The sequence below is a fragment of the Alosa pseudoharengus genome, unplaced genomic scaffold (assembly GCF_046254945.1).
Source record: "Alosa pseudoharengus isolate Yale_2024_CS ecotype anadromous, Long Island Sound unplaced genomic scaffold, YU_APseudo_1.1 YU_APseudo_1.1_scf_14, whole genome shotgun sequence".
Classification (NCBI taxonomy): domain Eukaryota; kingdom Metazoa; phylum Chordata; class Actinopteri; order Clupeiformes; family Clupeidae; genus Alosa; species Alosa pseudoharengus.
The window spans coordinates 26,218,864-26,239,237 of NW_027468609.1; the positions used below are offsets into that span (position 1 = coordinate 26,218,864).

General features: G+C 41.0%; 2 protein-coding genes and 1 pseudogene across 2 annotated transcripts in view; all 3 read left to right on the forward strand.

Annotated features, from left to right (window-relative positions):
• Nucleotides 1-6,372, forward strand: part of LOC143123184 (A disintegrin and metalloproteinase with thrombospondin motifs 19-like) — a 60,168-nt pseudogene extending 53,796 nt beyond the window's left edge.
• A 2,340-nt stretch (nt 6,373-8,712) lies between these two features.
• On the forward strand, nt 8,713-11,444 carry minar2 (membrane integral NOTCH2 associated receptor 2). Its single transcript, XM_076283283.1, has 3 exons — nt 8,713-8,861; nt 9,678-9,906; nt 11,253-11,444. Exons 1-3 carry the CDS (start codon nt 8,713-8,715, stop codon nt 11,442-11,444), a joined length of 570 nt encoding a protein of 189 aa, XP_076139398.1.
• Nucleotides 11,445-15,971: 4,527 nt separating this feature from the next.
• The window catches only part of chsy3 (chondroitin sulfate synthase 3), a 92,919-nt gene continuing 88,516 nt past the window's right edge, over nt 15,972-20,374 (forward strand). Inside the window, exons 1-2 of the mRNA XM_076284379.1 lie at nt 15,972-17,331; nt 19,772-20,055. Of these exons, the coding sequence (XP_076140494.1) occupies nt 16,611-17,331; nt 19,772-20,055 (1,005 nt within the window). The 5' untranslated portion in view covers nt 15,972-16,610. The remainder of the gene's footprint in view (nt 17,332-19,771; nt 20,056-20,374) is intronic.

The following is a 20,374-nucleotide window of genomic DNA, read 5'->3' on the forward strand; positions in this document are numbered from 1 at the left end:
TTCCATTAGTCTTGTATTAGGTAGAGAGAGTACTTCAAACATCCCTAATGATGTTGGAGTTTTACAGGGCAGTTTGGCACTATCCAAATGTGACCGGTGTTTCCTGAGACAGCGTCTTCAATCGGCTCATGCAGGGGCCAGTCGGGGTCTCAGGCCGTTGCAAATGCATTTCGCGTAAAGCTAACATGATCGAGTCGAGTCTGTGTCAGTGAGTCTCACCTCATTTGTCACTTAAACACCAGGGCGCATAAAGCCTTAGCACCATTTCCAAACCTCAGCAACCATTTAGCTTGACGGCATCATGCATCAACTTGGGCCCTGCCGAACGTTCCGTCATTTGGTACGCCCAGCCACTTTCCAACGGCTCGCACACATCATGTCGATTTTCCAGTCGTTTGTCGGCTATCTTGAATTCATTTTGAGGCCACTCAAGACAAAAACAATTAATTGGGGGAGTGCTGGCATGGAAAGTTTGAGCCCCTCTCTTTGCAATAAATGTTTTCATGAAAACCACATACTCATTTTTCCAGGGCAGGGCCCCGCACAGATACCTGGTAACAAATCATATTTGTTATCCATGAAACCCATTGCTCTGTGATCCATTGAGCTTGTCTGAGGCAATGGAAATCAGTCGCTGCATTATAGCCGTCCTACGCATTGCGCTCACACAGTTAACATAAGACATGCATTACTCAAGACTATTCCATAGTAAGCAAATGCCCTTTGATCTCAGGTATGGCTCTTGTCAGTTCTATGCCCACTGAGCTGCTGCTGCTTTGGCTGCCGTTGTGTGATGCTATTCCTGTGTCCACAGCACACACGTTTCCACTAGCAGGGGCCACTATGGCAGTGTTTAGAGAACAATGATTTTAGACAAGCTCAGGCGAACGTTAAGCCTTCTGGGAAGGCGGTTATCATTTATCATGAGGGCGAGGAGAGGAGGTGGGGTTAGGTGGGGGGGGGGACAGCAGCAGCTGGGAGGGCTAGCGAGCGTTGTCCGTTATGGCACTGTGTTTATAGCCGCGGCCCCGTGGCTCGCGTCCACGTCGTCGTCTCTCGGGCGAGATGCAGCTGCACTCGGCCGCACTACCCTGGCGAGGAGCGAGGGGGTTCCCCCCGGGCCCACCAAAAAAAAGAAGGAAAAAAAAATGAGGGGCAGCTCGCGTCGAGGGACTCGCCACAGCTGGCTCTAGTTTACCCCCCTCCCCACACACACACACACATACACACACATATCCCCACCCCGCTACTGCCCTTCCGCCCCCCTCCCCCTTCTCCCACCCCAGCTTCTCTTCCTCTGCATCTGGAAAGTGTGTGTCGCGCATATTTACCCAGGATGCACTACTCCCTCCCTTGCCAGGTCATATAGGGTTTGGAGAAACCAACACGTGCCATCGTGTTGTACCAATGTGCAATTTGAAGTGCTTAATGTCCGATTTCCAAAGGTTTGCTACACATCACCTTAAAGATCTCTTTTGGATTTGATCTATCTAGCAATATTGGTCAGAACCCTGTTTTTGCTTTTTTATTATTAAACAACATATTCCAGTGGTTTCCATGGCACGGAACGGTACTGTGCCCGTGCCAAATCCCATTAAAATGTTTATCTCTGTTTGGTGCGTTGGCGGCCAGCACCTGCAGGTGTTTATAACTCCCCTTGCAGTGGGGCACCTGTCTTTTGTCAGAGTTGTAATTGCCAATGTGACCTTAGTGCGCGTGCATAGCCCAGCCCAGGCTAACCCCTTACTCTGAATCTAGTGTGGCCCCACGTAATCACCGCACTGCATGTGTGCTTTGTGTGACACCTTCATAAACACCAATGCAGCAATCCAGCAGAACATGGACATTTGAGCCTTCTTGAGACCAATAATGTGTTGCTGTAGAACACAACTAGGACTGTTGGAATGTCATACTCTGCAGAACTCAAATAAAAAAAAGTTATGATAGATTACATTTTTTCCTGTTGATCAGTACTCTAGGTGTGTTTGGAAAGGATTTCAGCAGCCTTTTAGAGTCTGGTCCAAGAAGAGTTTTTTTCACCCCCACGATATTCCAAGACATTAAGCAAAATTCCATATAGAATAGCAGATTGTGTGACCATTATCTAGCCACAGCCACATAGTTGAGCTTGAATTGAGCAGTTGGCGTTTCTCTTGTATGACATACTGAAAGATGAGTGCCACCAGCAATGCCCAAAAATGCCGTCGGCACGTGCCACATTCTGTTAAAATCTCCCCTCCTCTTCCTCCTCCCCCTTCCCTGGTTTTGAACTCTTGGTGGTCCGGGGACCCTGTTGGCCCCTGCTGATGTTTACAACTCCCTTGTTTCGTTTGCGGGCGCGCTCACCTCAATAAGTATGTCAACACGCCGTCGGGACACTGATGACGAGTTCCTTCAAAGCCTTCTAGCGCGCGCAGACGGAACGCAATATAAAGATAATATAATGTTGTTTGGATAAGGGAGATTTGTGTGTGTGGGTGTGTGAGTGTGTGTGTGTGTGTTTGTGTGTGTGGTTTGGGGAAGGGGTGTGTGGTAGGGGGGGTTGGCGGATGGTTCCACCTCATCCAGCAGGCATGAGATGAAAGTCAGCTGTCCTCGACTCTTCCTGTCAGCTGTGGCTGGGCCCGGAGGCTTCTGCCTTGGGCCCGCTGCTTGATGAATGTGGGGGGTTCTGGGACTCTGTGGCCCCGGTCTCACCACTGGTGTGAGTGGATTTGCATTCATACACTCTGTAATTTTACCCCCCCCCCCACACACACACTGTAAATCCTGCCTTTCCCCCGTCCATGTATCTGCAGAGCCTGTGCAGTCTTGCTGTCTACAACCACAGGGGATTTTGTGGGGAGACGGTAGCATTGACAAACAGTATCCTGTATGCATGTTTTTTGCCTTGCTATTGGTATAAATGTAATTTAGTGGTTTTATATTGGCTTTAAAGGAGGATTATTCTTTCCCTTCTTTGACTGTTACTGTTTGACCTTCTGTGGAGACTCTGATTGTTTCTGGCATGGCGTGAGCACAGTAAGTCTTACTCAAGACTGCCATCTATTGGTGAATACATTGTTACACAGTTATTTGTGGTTGAAATAGATGGAAAAACATTGTGTGTGTGTATGGAAGTTTGAGGGAGATTTTAAAATGTAATTGTTTTTGTCAGATACAAATTCTTTGTACGTGTCTTTTCAATGCATTCTGTTGCACAAACTATCATGGTTGCAATTGCAGAAATAAGAAAAATATGTTTTAATATAATTTTTTAGAAAACATGAACTATCATTTTTACTTTCCCGCAAGTGCAAAGATGCTTGTTGCCACAGCAGAACATAATAAAACCAATTGTACAAATTATATCTGAAAATCCTCAGAATGCAATACCATGCCATTTGATACTGTAAGGATTTTGCTATGTAAGCTAGTACCTAATGCAATACAGTTGTTACCATACACCATGACTACTCTGTTAACATTATTTTCTGTTACTATAACATGAATTAATTCTTCCTTTCTGTGTGCCGTGTTCTCAGCTGCCCTGACGTTTAAGTGCCTGCGGGACCAGTGGCCGGTGTACTGCAAGGTCATCCGGGAGAAAAACCTCTGCACGGACATGCGTTGGTACCAGCGCTGCTGCGAGACGTGCCGGGACTTTTACGCACAGAAAATGCAGCAGAAGAGTTGACCTGCACTCCCCCTACTTCCCGCGGTCCCCAACCCATCTCCCCTCCACACCCTCAGACAGAAAGGTTCTCTGCTTGTCCCCTTTAAAGGAACCCTGGTTGGTTCTGGCTAGAACCATCTGGTGAACAGCTGATTGTTGAAGGATGGATGCCCTTTTTTGGGGTATCAGCTGCAGTAGTTAAGAGATATGGAACAACTTGTCTTGTCAGGAAACTCTTAGAGCTCCAGCAATTTTAAGAGTTGCGACAGTGTAAGTTGAACGTTGTAAAATGGGACCTGTAAGGGTTTTGCGATCGGCACAAGCCAAATGAGCCTGTTGTTCTGGGAGTGTGGGGATGAAAACACATCTAGCCTTTTGGACTAGCGCTTGGCATTTAGTCACTAGAGTTGTTTGCGATCTTCATTCAAAGAGTGTGTGCACTGCCTTTAGGGTCAGTACCACTCGTGTCTAATGTAAGCTCATATTATTTATCATGGAAGTATTTCGGTAGTGTTGAATGTTTCCTCTCAAAGTAAAAATCCAGTCCATGTACACTTGTCCAAACAGCTAGATAGTCTTTGTGACTATGTCACAATGTACAATGTGTTGTACAAAGGATGCTTTCTGATAACCCCAATATAGCAATGAAGTTATGTCATATAAAGTTCTGATTGGCTGAGATGAGTGAGTGACATCATTTTATGATAACGTCGTTCTGACTGTGTACCATTGTATGCAAGTCTGCCTGTTTGTTTTGTGCATTGGTGCAGGACACCAGTGCCAGTGTTCCTTCTGTAGAAGGAAGTCACACAGTCTTATGGGTTAGAAAAACACAGGCCTACTCACAAACAAATTGGGTTTTCGGCAAAAGTGCCAAAATAAATTTCCTTTAGGAAACCAATTATTCTACCAAAGGAATGCCATTGTTTATTACATATAACTAATCCACCACTGATTGATGGCAGTAAATACACATGAAAAATACATTGTAAGCTATACTCAGCCACTGGATCTGACTTCTCCTGAGACCAAATGCCAAGCACTAGGGTCATCTCACCCTCCTCCTCCCTTATTTATGACAGATGCACTTCTCAATGACGCATCACACAGAACTCACCTGATACGAACCACACCACAGGTAAAAAGCACTGTTATTTATGTATATATTTTATACAAAAGAAAGCTTGGTTCTTTAGCTATGCATATGGGTAAGCAGGTGATACCGGTAGCGAGCACATCAAGACAAATAGCTGAACATCTTTGTTACTTGTTTGGATCACGACAATCCATTGGTTCACTAGTAATCATGTATACTGTAAAGTTTGTTATGTTTTAGTTTCAGAATACTGAATTGGTGCTAACGTTTGTGTTTTTGTTTATTTGTTTTTCTTTTTTGCATATATTTTTGTCATCCATACAGTATATGTATACTTTATAGCATTGCATTTGATGGAAATAATCTAAAGGTGCCAGTTCTTTGAGGGTTTGATATTGTGATTCAAAGGACAGCCTGGCAAACTTTGCCATATTTGCATTTAATTATGTCACATCGACTGGAAGAATTTAATGGAAATGATAGGTCATATTCTGAATCAATATAGACTGATTAAATTTAATCAAACACAAACGCCCTCTCTCAGTGCAAAGCCATGCCATCGAAGGGGCTTAATTCAGCCTTAACTGATAATATCGCTCAATAATCCGACTCTTCCGTGGCATGACAAACCATTATTATCAATGTGTAATTCAGCTCTGTAAAGCTTTAAATTTCCCTGAGTTATCTATCAAATGGGGCATTTCAACCATTTCACACAAGTTTGATTTCTAACACGCACATTATTTTTCAAACAATTATCTCTCATTTCATGCCTCGTTGGTTGCCATGCATCATTTTAAATTGCAATGTGGTCAATTCAACAGCCTTGCTAACAACAGGAACCAAAAATAGTGCTACTTTGTTAGTGAAAAGGGCTTAAGGAGAAGAACTGTTAGTCCTCAGTTTCTGCTAGGTGCTATCACACAATGTCTATAATCACTGTAACATATGGGATGCAGTTTGTAAAACATTGCACATTATTTTATCCAGCACAGTTTTTGCACATGTAATATTGCCAAATATAAAAGAAATGCACTACAATTTTAAACTGTAACTTTTTTCATACAGTACATGTTTAGGAAAATTGCTGCAAATCTGCCAAGCATAGTATTTATGAAAGAAATATGAAATAATACCTTGTATTAATCTTAAATACCAATATTAAATGTGCAAAAACTGTGGAGGATAGAACAATGTACAGTGTTTTACAAACAGCTCCCCATGGCAACATAATGATCTGAAAACAAATGTACAGTGTAAACTGATCATTTGAAAACAAGATGTTGGCACTTTCACCACTGGTTCTGAGATCGACATTTGAAATGAAATTGCCTCATTTAGTTTCACGTATACATGTAGCCAACATCTGCACATGCTTTAGAAGTTTGATTGTACATGATTATACTGACAAAAAATTACCATTAGTTTAAATAAACAACATTGATTTTTTCTAATTATAATAAAAGCATTTGCATTAGAAAATCAACCACACATCACATTCATTCGATATATAAAGCAAAACACGTTGAACGCCATGAAAAAACTTTCTGTGCCAGCTGAAATAAATCTGACAATTTATTGTTCAAAATCAATTTTGACTGTAAATTAAAATATATATATATAAAATATATTTAGATGCTTACCATTCAACTCAGTTTTATCTCAATTCCTCTAGAATAAACATTGAAATGTACCTTGCTCTTCGGCTCAGAGTGTTTCTGTGCTATCTTTTCCTAACTTGCACCCAAATGGGCCTTTTCCAAAGGCCAACTGCCTCCCATTTCTTCCCAGAAAGGGTAACTGGCATATGAAAAGATTTTACCCCCCCACATTTGGGGAAGCTCAGTGGTTAGGAGTGAAAAATGATCCAATTTTGTCTGTGGCCATCAGGTTCATCTTCAGAGGGGCTTCAGTTTTTTAGCTCCTAATGTGCTGTGTAGAATTAAGATTGAGATTTCCAGGTACCTTCACCCTCTATACAAATGCTCTTGTCTATCTTGGCCTTTTTTCTGTCCCCCCACAATGCTCCATTTCATATTATTACTGCACAGCTTTACATAATAAAGTTCTCATGGTCAGTCATACTACCATTCAATACAACACGGTGCTATATATACACAAAAGTTTTTTATATGTACTGTATGTTGAATAATGAATATATCTTATAATGAAAATCTGCTGTGATGCTCCTTAGTAGTGTCACATGATAACTGTAATTTATGACTGAGTTTTGCAGGCATTATGACAGGCTGGTGCAGAGAAAGTGTACTGTAATTGATTTTTCTCGGCCATGTTTTGTATGTGTGTCCTCTAGTAGTACTGTTGGAGGCCACATTGCCCATTGACTGTCTGTATTTTTGTATTTTTATTATTATTTTACAGTACAGCGGTGCTATACAAGCTACAAGCTGCTTCTTTCTTTTTTTACTGGGTTGGCATTTTTGTTCTGCTGCAAATGAAACAATAGAGTTCACTTGACATGCAAATGTGTATCTGTCATTTCAAAAATGTCAATTGTCACCCTGTACTTGAAGAGGAAAAAGAAAAATGGAGAATTTTATTTTTTTTGAGGGGGGGGGAAGAACACTGTACATGTTAACACTGATTTGCTTTAGGTCTGATGGAGGCTTTTCAGTGCCATCAGTTCTGCCAAGTCTACAGCGTTTTATTGTTGCTCAATATTCTCCGCATCAGATGCTCAATTAGAAATATTGGATCTGTGCATTCAAAAAAGAACAAGAACGTTGCATTGAAATTCATTCTCTGCTGTTCAAGCTTGCCACAACTGAGGACTGTGGTTTCTCATAACTAAATTTTCAAAGCAATGCCTCACACAATACATATTATATATATAAGATATTGCCACAATGTTGTCTGTCTGTGAGTTATGTATGAGTCACATGCTGTTGTTTTTTTTTTTCATTAAAAAGGAGTTTCAACTGACCTCTGTTTAAGAGATACTGGTAGCATTTGTTTTTGTGGAGTAAACTGAAGACACATTTCATCTGTGTACAACAATGATATCCCTTAATGGCTAATTAACATCACAACCCTCTTGTAACGCTATTGTTAAGCAAAACCTGTTTAATTCCGTCATAGTTTCAAAATCAACACTAGCCTGCATTATTTATCACATTCCCTCTTGGGTCCGTCTTTGTTTTTGTAATGTGGTGTTCATGTTCTTTTTTGCATACCACCTCGACAGTTACCACATCAGAAACAGTTGTTCAACACTGCACGCACATAAATATATAATATGCCCTTCAACAAACGCCTTAATGTTGTTCACAAAACAGAACAGAGCAACAACAAAAACATTTGGAACTAAATTCCTCTATTTATACTCATTATACTGTCAACAAGTTGCCCTCAATACAGAAAGAAAATGAGAGTTGATAACTAACTCCTTATAACCCTATACATTTATCGTATTAAACTATTGACTTTTGACAACAGAAAGTTTTACAATAGAGGCAATAGAGAGTTTGCTCCTAAAATGTGATTTATTCAGTGCACTGGGATTTATTATTGTTTATTATGACTGTCTTTCTCTGAGGTATCAGTCATTTGACTTAATTTAGTCTTACAGTAATAAATTGCCTCTTATTACTGGATCATACTTTTAATCACCACTCATCTTTGCCTGAGAGGTTTGAGATGATGTTTGAGCGTAGTTGTGTTGTGTAATAAAAGTATGTGGAAGGGTGTAGGTGTCTCTATGCCCTTGTTGGCACTGTCTGTTGCTCTAACAAGGCCACTAGAGTCAGATAGAATTACCTACACCTGCGCGAGACATCTACCTCCTCATCAATTATTACTTCCACCGTGGGTTATGGCTGAGTCACACACGTATGCACTCACACACACACAACACACACATGTGCATGCGCACACACACACACACACACACAGGCAGAGCCAGAGCAGGAGCGCTCTGTTGGGGCTACCCTGGATGAACAACATGGACATCTCGGCTCTCCCCAATAACAACCACCCAGGGAAGTTCTTGCAGCTGGACGTGGGGATGTTGCCCGTGACTCATGGAATGTTCCAGATCAACGCGGTGCTGAACGGTCAGCAGTGGCAAAACAGAGTCTACTCAGAGGTAAAGTACAGTTCACTGCACAGGTTATTATCCATAAGATAGTTCAGTGAAACACTACAACTGCATAGTATATGGATAATGGAATGCTTTCTTCTAAACCCAACTAGTTGACAACATGATGCATGATATGTTTTTCAAACATTGAATTGGAGTTTACTTTTAGTGCCTTACTATCCAAAGAGATTGCTGAATTAAACGTCAGAGGAGCTTAAGGAAGTTATCTTCAATAACTTTAAAATGCTCTCTTCTGTAAACAGCATTGTTTGTGTATACTGTAACTCTATCAAAGGGAAAGTAAATGAACCATAAAAAAGCCTCGGTCTGTTAATGTACTGTATGAACTTCAATGCAAAGGCCTGCCAGCAATTATGTCATACTTCCCACACATTCAGATATACAATTTAGTCTCTCTCTCACACACATACACTACACACTGTACTGTACACACTCTCTCTCTCTCTTTTAGCTACCTTTTATTTATTTGATCTTTCTTAAAGGCACTCTGAATAATTACTCCACCAAGTCTCTTGGAAAGAAAATTAATACAGCAGCCACTGTAGCCAAAAGACCCATTTGATGAGACAATTAGCTTACTTTCCATTGTGGGTTTCAGTCCAGTATCCGTTTTTTACTATAATGTCTTTGTTGTATATTTTAAGGGCTTTTTGGCTTTATGCAGATAGAACAGTTGGGGTAGAGATGGGGGTAGAAATGGGAAATGACCAAGAGTCCCCCCCCCCCCCCCATTAAATTGTCGTTGACCAAAATTACCTGTTTTGCTTAATTTGGAGCTTTTTCCCCCTCTTTTTTTAGATGGAAAGAAGAAATCTGAGTGTGCAGAGGTCATCACCGGAGGGTAGTCCTGTGTTGATCGACTCGGTCCTCCGCAAGCACGTCACGGCAATCACCATGACGCCAAAGATCAAGACAAACCCCCTATACTCGGACATGATCATCGGCATTGAAGACAACCCAAAGTCGAAGCCCTCCTGGACCATTCAGGAGTACGACAGGCAAACCATACATGGAAATTTAGGAGACTATTTAAAGGTAGCTATGCTCTAATAACTAATTGAACATCTTCTCTGAAATATCATGATAATAACACAGCACGGGACTGTCTCAGTGGAGTTTATCAAAGCCTAGCCACTGAAAAATGAGATGCGGTAATGATTATATTTTCCTATCAGTAAACGAGAGGATCAGCGCAATCTATTATCAAGCATCACTTTGATGTACAGTAGGCTGACAGTGAGCTAAATTTAGGCCTTGTAGTATGAGGGAGATAAAGCCCAATCAAATAGGATCTTAATCACTGAAATGATCTGACCTCTTATTATGAATCTTGTTTATGAGAAGTACTGATTAGATGTCCTCCCTAGAGATCAGTTCAAGATGAAATTAGACGAATTGTATTGAATTGAGTGCACTGCATACGTGGCCAGTAATCTGCAATGACAGTACTGTCCTCAACTGAGCCACTGAATTTTTGGTTCTTGATTATTGTTATATAGATGGTTTGGTACAGAACAGTGGTCATGGAAGGTGTGCCTAAGCACAGATACAGTATACAATTAGATACATACTGCAACATCCAATCAGGAACACATATTTCCCTGAGCTTGTTTGAGCTTGTTCCATGATATATATGTAGTAAATTTCAACTCCTTGGTTCAGTAAATACACATTAAAACTATATCTTCACCTTACCTCAACAAAACACAAAACACCATTGGATGGTGACTCAGCGAGACCTTTAAGGGCAACTGATATGAGTGATACTCAATGTTGGTGTTATTTGATTCCCTCTAAATGTCAGTGGCTGTAACACGAGATAGCTGAGATCAGATTAGAATATCAAAGAGCTACCATATCCCACAACACAACAGTTCAAAGTCAGCAATCAAAAAAACTGAGCCCTCACTCTTTAATTCGATGCAAATGATCACACAGGATTAATTAAAAAGTAAAAGTCCATCTATGCTTGAGTGGCGATGCCATATTGAACTAGTCATTTCCCTGGACAGAACCTCTGAGCATTGCTGACTTCACACATTCTGTAGTGATCAAGAAACAGCATTAGCTATGATGAAGCAAAGAAGAGGGGTTGTTTTTGCTCTCTAAAATCCAAAGAGACATCATTAAAAAGTGAAGCAGCTTAATGTGACAAAATAAACAACAAATATATTTTTATGCAAAACAAACACTGTAGTTTGAAGATTGACCTTGAACATCATATGTTTTTTATCTGTTTTGAGTGTTTGAATGTTTAAGTCTTTCTATGTCTTAAAAATCATTCAGATGAATTGTTGATGGAGTTTTTAGCTGGTCTAGCAAGGACGAGGCAACTGCCTTGTGAGGCGACAGCATCCATAATTAATTTCAATGTGTTGTAGGAGGACCCGGGAGAGCTAAATTTTTGGCTAGAAGAGCTTTACACCCCGGGGTATGACTCCCTTTTGAGGAAGAAACAGGCTGAACTCACAAGGAAAAAGATCTGCAAAGTATTAACCTCTGTTTTTGTGTCTGTGTGTGTCATAATTGTCGTCATCACAGTGCCAATTGTCGTGTCACGAAATAAAGATTGATTTATATTTATATCAGTTTGTATAGTTTATTGTTCTCACTATATTTACTGTGGTCATATCTTTAATCCTAATGGACAAGTTTTACATATGTATTTCTGGATTGCTAATACTGCATGACAAGTCAATCATTCTATGAAAACTGTGAGCGCTTTCTAATTGACAAAGACTGTTAGCTTATGGTTACCATTAGCTTATGAAAACAGGCACCATAGAAACCAAAGACTGGTGAGAGGAGTCTGGTTCCTCTTTCTTCTTAAGGCCACAGAGTCAGGTCCAGTGAGTTTTACCTCACAAATTCATGGTTTGCTTCTTCTGTTTTTTTTATTATTATTTATATTTAGTGCAGTGGTAATCGGAGAGCCATGGCCAGAATACCTAAGATTTCTCTGAAACAGAAAAATGAATTACACAATTGATAAAGAAACTCATGTCTGTTTAACATAATACATCAAATTCAAATCTGCAGATGTATTTTCATACTTTGTATGACAGATGTAGAGATGCGCAGACCATCACACAGTTTTTCTGCCACAGATTTAGAGCCTATCTATCTATCTATCTATCTATCTATCTATCTTTCTATCTACCGGTATCTATCTACTGTATCTATCTATCTATTTATCTATCTATCTATCTATCTATCTATCTTTCTATCTACCGGTATCTATCTACTGTATCTATCTATCTATTTATCTATCTATCTATCTATCTATCTATCTTTCTATCTACCGGTATCTATCTACTGTATCTATCTATCTATTTATCTATCTATCTATCTATCTATCTATCTATCTATCTTTCTATCTACCGGTATCTATCTACTGTATCTATCTATTTATCTATCTATCTATCTATCTATCTATCTATCTATCTATCTATTTATCTATCTATCTATCTATCTATCTGTCTATCTATCGTTGAACCCAATAATCTCCTCTCTCCTCCTTAGTCTTTTTTCTATCTTCTGTCCCTCACAGCTCAGCTCAGGCATTTGTCCATTTCCACTGGCCTTTACTCTTCTCTTCTTCCACTCTCGTCCCTGCCTGCTCTTTAGCTCACCCCCTTTCAATTATAACGCTGCCCTCATCTTTCTAGCTCTGTCTTTGAGTAATTGTGCCCCGTGTGATTGTCTTCGGTTCTATCATTAACTCTTCTCGTCAGCCTGTTTCCTATTTCTTCCTCCTCCGGTTTTTCTTCTGCCCTCTCTCTCTCTTTTTTCCCCTCTTTGCCATTTTCTCCTCTCGTGTTTACTCCTCCTCCTATCTCCCACTTGCAGCTATCATCTATTCTCTTCTCTTTTTTCCATCTTGCTTCAATAGGGCTTTTGTTTTTTGGGTTCCATTTTAGCCCTTCTCTCTCCAACTCCGGTAGCAATTTAATACATTTTAAACTTTTCCTCTCTCGGCTCGGCTGCTCAGGCGCCTGTCTTTGCCTTTCCTCGCTGCTGTCTCATTTTAAGTCCTGTGCTGTAATTATTTGGATAATCTCTTCTTTCATTGTTATTCTCTATACACATTTTACCTCATTTGTTTCTGCTATCTTCTCTTCTTGTGCTTCTACAATCTTTTCTTTTCGCCAATTCGATTTTCACCTGTTATATTTCACACTCTCCAGATTTAAAATATAAGTGGCCTTTACCTTTATTCTTTCTATTCATCTACCATTCACTGCAATGAAGTCATTCTGCTTTTGTCTATTCTATTTGGTTCTGTGTTTCATATGGTATCTGCCGAAATTACATTTGAAATAACTTTATTGCAAAAGTATTATTAGTATCAGCTCCAAAAGCCATACAAGCCTGTTTCTCTTATGAACAAAATGTTCAACTTGAGTCATTTTATCCTCATGCACTAAGGAGCTTTTGTGAGCTACAGTTGAAGTACAATAAATTCGTTTTTTAATGAAAGACACGCCTTAACTCTGCCCAAAGAACATACACATTAAACCTGCCTGTTACTGATATGCCTCCTGCTCCTCTACTGACACAGCAACAGAGCAGAAACTAAACAGGTTCTTTCTATGTGATGGCAGGTTTGCCACACTAAACCTTCCTCCAGGCCACAGGTTATAGAGAACATTTAATTTCACTTACTGTAGAAAACTGTCTAAAATGCTGAGCCAGTCTTTACAGCGGCGGTGGTAGCGTAGTGCATTGTTTTTGTGCCACGGCACACTTTTGACACTTAAAATGTCCCACGGCACACTAACATTCTGTGTGAAGAAAAAATAAACATACCATAGCCTAAAATTTCAAATAATACACAGATATGGCCTTATTATGGCTTCTATGCAAGACCTGCTCAATAAAACAAGTGCCCTCTGTTTCATTTGTAGGTGACTATATCTAATTTAATTGTTGTTATGAACTGGATATGTGATGATTCTGTGAATACTGGATATGGGGGCCCCGTTGTACAATGCCTGCATACCACAAATAGTGCAATCATACAATCAATGAGAGCATGTGGTTATAAATTCTTTGATGCAACAGTTGCTTTTCTGGACCAGTGAGTGACATTTGGGTAATTTTCTGCGGCACGCCTGCTGATCTCTCACGGCACACTAGTGTGCCCCGGCACAGTGGTTGAAAGAGCTGGGCTAGCATGCAGTAGCCAGAAAATTCCCTGCTTCCACCTTTGTGCACTTGAACAAGGCACTTATCCCCGAGTTGCTCCGGAAACGTCTGATAAATGTAAAATGTACTAATATCTTATTGAATAAATAGATTTAATTTAATCTGTGTTGCACAGTACTTCATTCCTCATCTGTTAAATCAAGACGACCCCCAGGCAGTCAGGAAACTGCAAAAAATGCAAAAGCATTTCCTTGGTTATTTGAATGACATCCACTGAAGCTTAAAGAAGATGCCGAAAAGTTTAAAAGGCTTTGATAAGTTGCAATGCCATGTGCTTCAAAGTTATGATAATACATTGCTCTAAATTGCACAAAGAATAGCTTATTATGCAATGCTATATTTTTTTGTGAGAGAAACAATGGATGACACTTTGGGGGGGGGGGTTGATAAGCTTTATACCCAGCTTTGTGTCTGTTTAAAAAAGAGGGCACATTTTCAAAGCATTCACCACTGAATATCCTGTCACTGTGCAAGGTCATTATCATCTCGCTGTCAGTGTCTCAAAGCTATGATTGATTACGCAACCTTGCCAACTTCAATCGAATCAAGAGAAGCAATCAAGGTCTTAGCTTTGTCAGAGGAGATTTCTCCTCCACCAACAACATGAATTCATTGTGGTTCTTTCAATAGCAGACAAACAACTAATTTCCTGGTTTAATTTGAATGCTTTATCAGAGTATGGGTATTGATGGAATCAACATGTCCAGCATGAGCAAACAAGCAGACGATAATGTGCAATATGAAACAAGACACGTCAGTTAATCCTGGAAGCAATAAACACACTGCTCCCTGATGCATCTCCCATGCGGAATTCATTATCAAAAATAAATTATGATTATGTAATTATTACAGATCTCAAGGAGAAATGATCATACATTATTGTTGCAGATGTAGTGACACTTTATCTCAAGATTTGAGAATTGACGCTGGGCACCACAATAACTGTGAAGAGTCCCCTGATGTCCTGAATATTGAAGATCTTAAATCATGACAGGCTTAGATTGAGTGCCATCACTCAGCCAGCTTAGTGAAGGGGTGGACAAGGTCTGTTATTGGATGGTGTGACCTCTACCTCAAGCTGACATATGAGTGATGCCCTTTAATATATTTCCCCTAGATGTCACTGGAAATGTTCATTTTCAGGCAATCACCCAACCCCTAGCTTATGAGGCAAGACAATTATTTTACCTTGCAGGTAACCTGGCAGCCAAACATGTTTTTGAGAGAAGAATAATGACATTTTTATGTAAATGTGCCTGTATAAATGTGCTCTACAGTGTCTGCACCACTAGGGGGAAATGCAGCACAATACACACATTCAAAAACCTCAACTTGGAACCCATTGCAAATTAAAAAAACTTTTGTTGAGTACTTGTTTGTATGTTGATTTGTTTTAGTAACCTAATTGCCATGAGAACATTGCCATGTAATTTTAGAGCAGGGGTAAATAAGTAGGTTTTCCATTAGTTGGATTTAAAAATGACCATACAGTACTGATATGCTAAAAAGTCTTTGCAACTGCAGAGATCATTAGCCTACACGCTCTACATGTATGGCATTTGCTCGGGCTGGTGTTACCAAATTGTATGTATGTCAATATCTCAGGCAGCTTAAAATACCTCTAAGTAAAAGGAAAGTCAGTGTATGGAGCCTATATGTGGGCACTAGGCACACTCTTGTATGCACACATTGACTGGCCCTATTGTAGGTTCACGTGTGCTGCTGGTGGACCTTCAGTGAGGCTCCTACTTCTTATTCACCGAGGCAGCCGTGGTGATGTAGCCTGGGCTCTCACCGCGCTCTCATAGCTCTCCCTCAAGACGTCAGCCTGCATGGGAAGGGGAACAGTCAGCATGCATCGCTCCGCCCTCAGCCTGCTAGGCAGGAGAAGCCTTTGCTTTTTCCCGTTACTTCTGACACCGTGAATATGTGTAGTGACACCACTGCCAGGCTTTCGCCACAGCGGAGAAAAAGTGAAGCGGAGAGATTAGGGAGATGAAAAGTTATTTAGTCAGGCGTCAATTTGTAAACAAAATGGCGAGTCTGTGGAGGATGTTATAGCTTGATGGCAAGCTAGCTCTACCTACTGAATGGTATGAAGTCTACAAACTGTTCTAATGTCATTATAACACTGCGAGCTGGGAAGCGGAGAAGACTCAGAAGGGTCGCTATGTCTTCGGATAGGATACACGAACCTTTTATTGCCTAATTTTCAAAGGAACTATGTTTGTCCCGGAATGTAACGAGGACTACTGGCTACAGTGTTACCTTCCAGACGAACAGTGCAGTAACTTCTTCCGTCGCGCTGGACACTGCAACTAAAAAGGGTTCTTGCCAAAAAAGAAACTAACGCTCCAGAAAAGTTGAAATATATTTTTAAAATAGCGCCAAGGCGTTCATCCGTCTCTTGACCCTGCATTTAAGTATTGCCTTTCAGGAATGTTGTACATACATTTAGAAAGAAGAACTGCTGTACCCTCAGGTATCACTCCTTGATTTGGAAATGCACTTTGTTGATGTGATAATCATGTATGACACTCTTTCGACGGATTACATCTGCATATCCTTACGTATCTGAGGAACTCTGCATCGTTCAACCTTTTCTCAAACTGTCGGCAATCTACTGTACTGTTTCTACCATGGCTGTCAGGTCCAGGAGACCTTGGATGAGCGTAATTGTTGGGATAGTTCTTGGATTTACAGCTGCTTCTTGGCTGATTGTCCCCAGGGTGATGGAAATCAGTGGCAAGAAGCGGCGGTCCTCCATGTGTTCGTACTATAGCAATTCTGTGAATATCGCCAAAGTTCCAGAAGTGCACGGCAGCACCGCAACGAGCAATGCGTGGCGCAAAGACCCGGAGAGTCCTTTATCTAGCCAAGAAGGAAGTGAGGAGGAGGAGGAAAGTGTCTACCGGACAGGCAATGGAAGCGGGGATGGCGGCGGACCTATAGCCAAACCTAAGCATTTCCTCTACGTGGGTGTCATGACAGCCAAAAAGTACCTTGATTCACGAGCCGTTGCCGCGCATAGGACGTGGACTCGTTCCATCCCGGGGAAGGTGGAGTTTTTCTCCAGTGAAGGCTCGGACGTGGTGCCGCTGCCAAGTCCCCTCCCAGTGGTGTCGTTGGCCGGAGTGGACGACTCATACCCTCCTCAAAAGAAATCTTTTATGATGCTTAAATACATGCACGACCATTACTTGGATAAATACGAGTGGTTCATGAGAGCAGATGACGATGTCTACATCCGAGGTGAATACTTGTTGATGAATGGGGTATTCTTTCTGTAATTTGGGTCCTGGGGCCAGACAGGTCATTTGTTGAGAACTTAGTGCGACTTGGCTGCAGTATAGTCTAGTGATGTTCATAAATTGCGAGGTCTCCAGATATTAGAGCGGCAATGGAAAAGCCTACCAAAAGCTAGAGATCACAGGCCCACCAGACAACGAATACATTCTAAACACGTGCTGTTTGTTGTCATCTCCAAAGTCAATAAACAGGCCCGGGCTCCATTAGCCATTTTCACAGAGCAGAAACACTCTTCAGTACCTACTCAGTGTTAAAGTTTTGAAGTCAATGAATGGATTCCTCTGGTCAGCTGTCTTTGCCTGGCCAATCCAGTTTACAAAACGATCATTACATTACCCATGCCTTTGATTTTTGTTACTTGGTAAAGCTGGCTGTCCCTGCAGCTACAGAGAAATTACCAATGCAGATAGCCAGTTTGATTGGTTGGTGCAGTGTCATCCCTTTTAAATCACCCATGTGCCAAAGCAGCCACTATGCAGATCAACCTGCATCTCATATACATTCTAAGTAGGCCTACACCAAGTTAATTTCACAGATGCCTTGCCCATAAATATTCTAGACAAATGCAACCTCTGATAAAATGCAATGCAGATTATTCTGAAATTCGATATTCTTGCCATACACCAAATGGAACATTATAGAGAGTGGATGGCCATTATTTGAATATAACCTAAAGCAGACTGAAAAGCCAAGGTATTTGTCTCTGTGTTTTTTCCTCTCATGCAGCATTTTGATTGCTATCTCACTGTCCTTATTCTAGGAGGTTTTTCAAACATGTCCTCTATCTGTCAGCCATTCCTGCTATTGACTTGGCATTGAATCAGTTTTATTTCAGGCGGCCAGTGAGCTTTCATTATGAGGTTAATTCAATACTTCAGCCCCAGCATTGCTATGAAAGCTGCTGTCCTCAAATTCCACTGTGCAATGTTGAGGTATTTTAACTGAATAGCGTACACTCTCACTGGACTGGAAAAGTGAATGGCTGGACGAACGTGTTTTCTCATTGATTCTCATTATTTGTACATGAATATTATCTAATCTAGGGTATGGCATAGTTATCATCTGCACTGAAAAAGCATTACATATTTAAGTAGTTGAGAGTGATAAACCACGTTCTTGATTCTGCATAAGCTAGGAAAATACAATCTAGACGGTATTATGAGGTCACTGTATGAAAGATTCTAAAAGCATTCAAGCAGATCAGCTCGGATCACAGACATTCACACCGCTATAATGCTCACGTTTAAACCAAATGAAAGAGATTTAAAACAGTCAATCTAAAAGGGGAAAAAAAGCTTTTTAAAAAAGATATTTCAAATATACATGTGAGAGATTCCTAGTGCTGTAGTAGGTAGGGGATTTCCCACAACACAGCAGCCAATCAGCAACCAGGCCTATTTACCATTAGAAACCAAATCAGCAACAGAGCAGCCTTCGAGAGAATTTCACTGGGGTTATCAAGCAGATCATATATGCAAATTTTCCAGCATTATTCAGTGTAAACTGAAGTTACGGCGCACTGATGGGAAAAACAGTCTGGTTAAACTTGGTAAGCAAGGCTGTTACCGTTTGTTACAGTTTGTTCTTGAGTCTCCCCTTGCCACAACCCCTTCTCTTCTCAAACCAGAGATCTCCGTTGCCCTCATCAGCCTCATGTAAATTTCGTATATCTAGTCCAGAACTAATTAGGGTTTATTATTTAGACACCCTAATATAATGCATTGTCTCTTCAGCACAGTTTGGAAAAGAGGAAGCAGTCTAGAAGGTAGTCTTTGATCCTAGATACCATACTGGAGCATATTCAGTGTTCTGCTCTAAGGCGCACAAAATGCAGCCATGTTTATCTTCTGAAATATCTGTCAAAGATCTAGAGTAGGCATGAAACTGATGAAATATATTTTAAATGTGATCCTTGACACCATGCAAAATCTGTTGTCATTTATCTTTCTCCAAAGGAAAAGCCACACTTATTTCGTAGATCGCTGAACAGCAACAAGTCAACAAAATAGACTTTTTCTTTTGGACCATGACTTTGTTTTTGTCATTTGGAAACACCTGTGATCCCAAATAGAACCCAAACTTGTGTCACAGTGTATGAGTTGTGTTGATACCCGTGACCAGTGATCTCACACAAGGTCATGTGACCGCCCTCTTCTGTTGCAGGAAAGAAGCTTTTAGTACCGTACTTGTTTGTATGTTGATTTGTCTGTGTTTATCTGCTTGTTTGTGTTTATATTTTTATAGGTTTAGTAAAGTAATTACCATAAGAACATTACCATGTCATGTTAGAGCAGGGGTAAATAAGTAGGTTGTCCATTACCTTTGCCTCTCTGGCTCAATGAATGAGACATTCACTCTAGCGGCCTATTTTGTTCTGTTGCAGGAGAGAAGCTGGAGTCCTTCCTGAGGTCGCTGAACAGCAGCAAGCCCCTGTACCTGGGCCAGACGGGCCTGGGCACCATGGAGGAGCTGGGTAAGCTGGCGCTGGAGCCCGGCGAGAACTTCTGCATGGGCGGCCCCGGCATGATCTTCAGCCGGGAGGTGCTGCGGCGGATGGTGCCGCACATCCGCACCTGCCTGCGGGAGATGTACACCACCCACGAGGACGTGGAGGTGGGCCGCTGCGTGCGCCGCTTCGGGGGCACCCAGTGCGTCTGGTCCTACGAGGTGAGTTTCAGAGAGAAAGAGGAGACTTGACCTTGGATCCCGAGTCCAGTTAAAAACCTTTAGTGGTTGGTTAAATCAATACACTTTCATTTTACTTTCCACACAATCTATATAAATTCTATTGACCAATCTGTGCCAACTGGTTAGAAAAGGTTGAAAGGTTGAAAAGGTTGAAAATAATGCTGCATGACAGTGTTAGTATTGTCTCAAGGAGCTAAGCAATGCATAAGATGATTTTTGTGTGGCTTCTGAGCTGTTTGGGCCTATTTAAAGAGTGCATTTATTCACAGTGAAATCCATGATATACGATGTTTCTGTG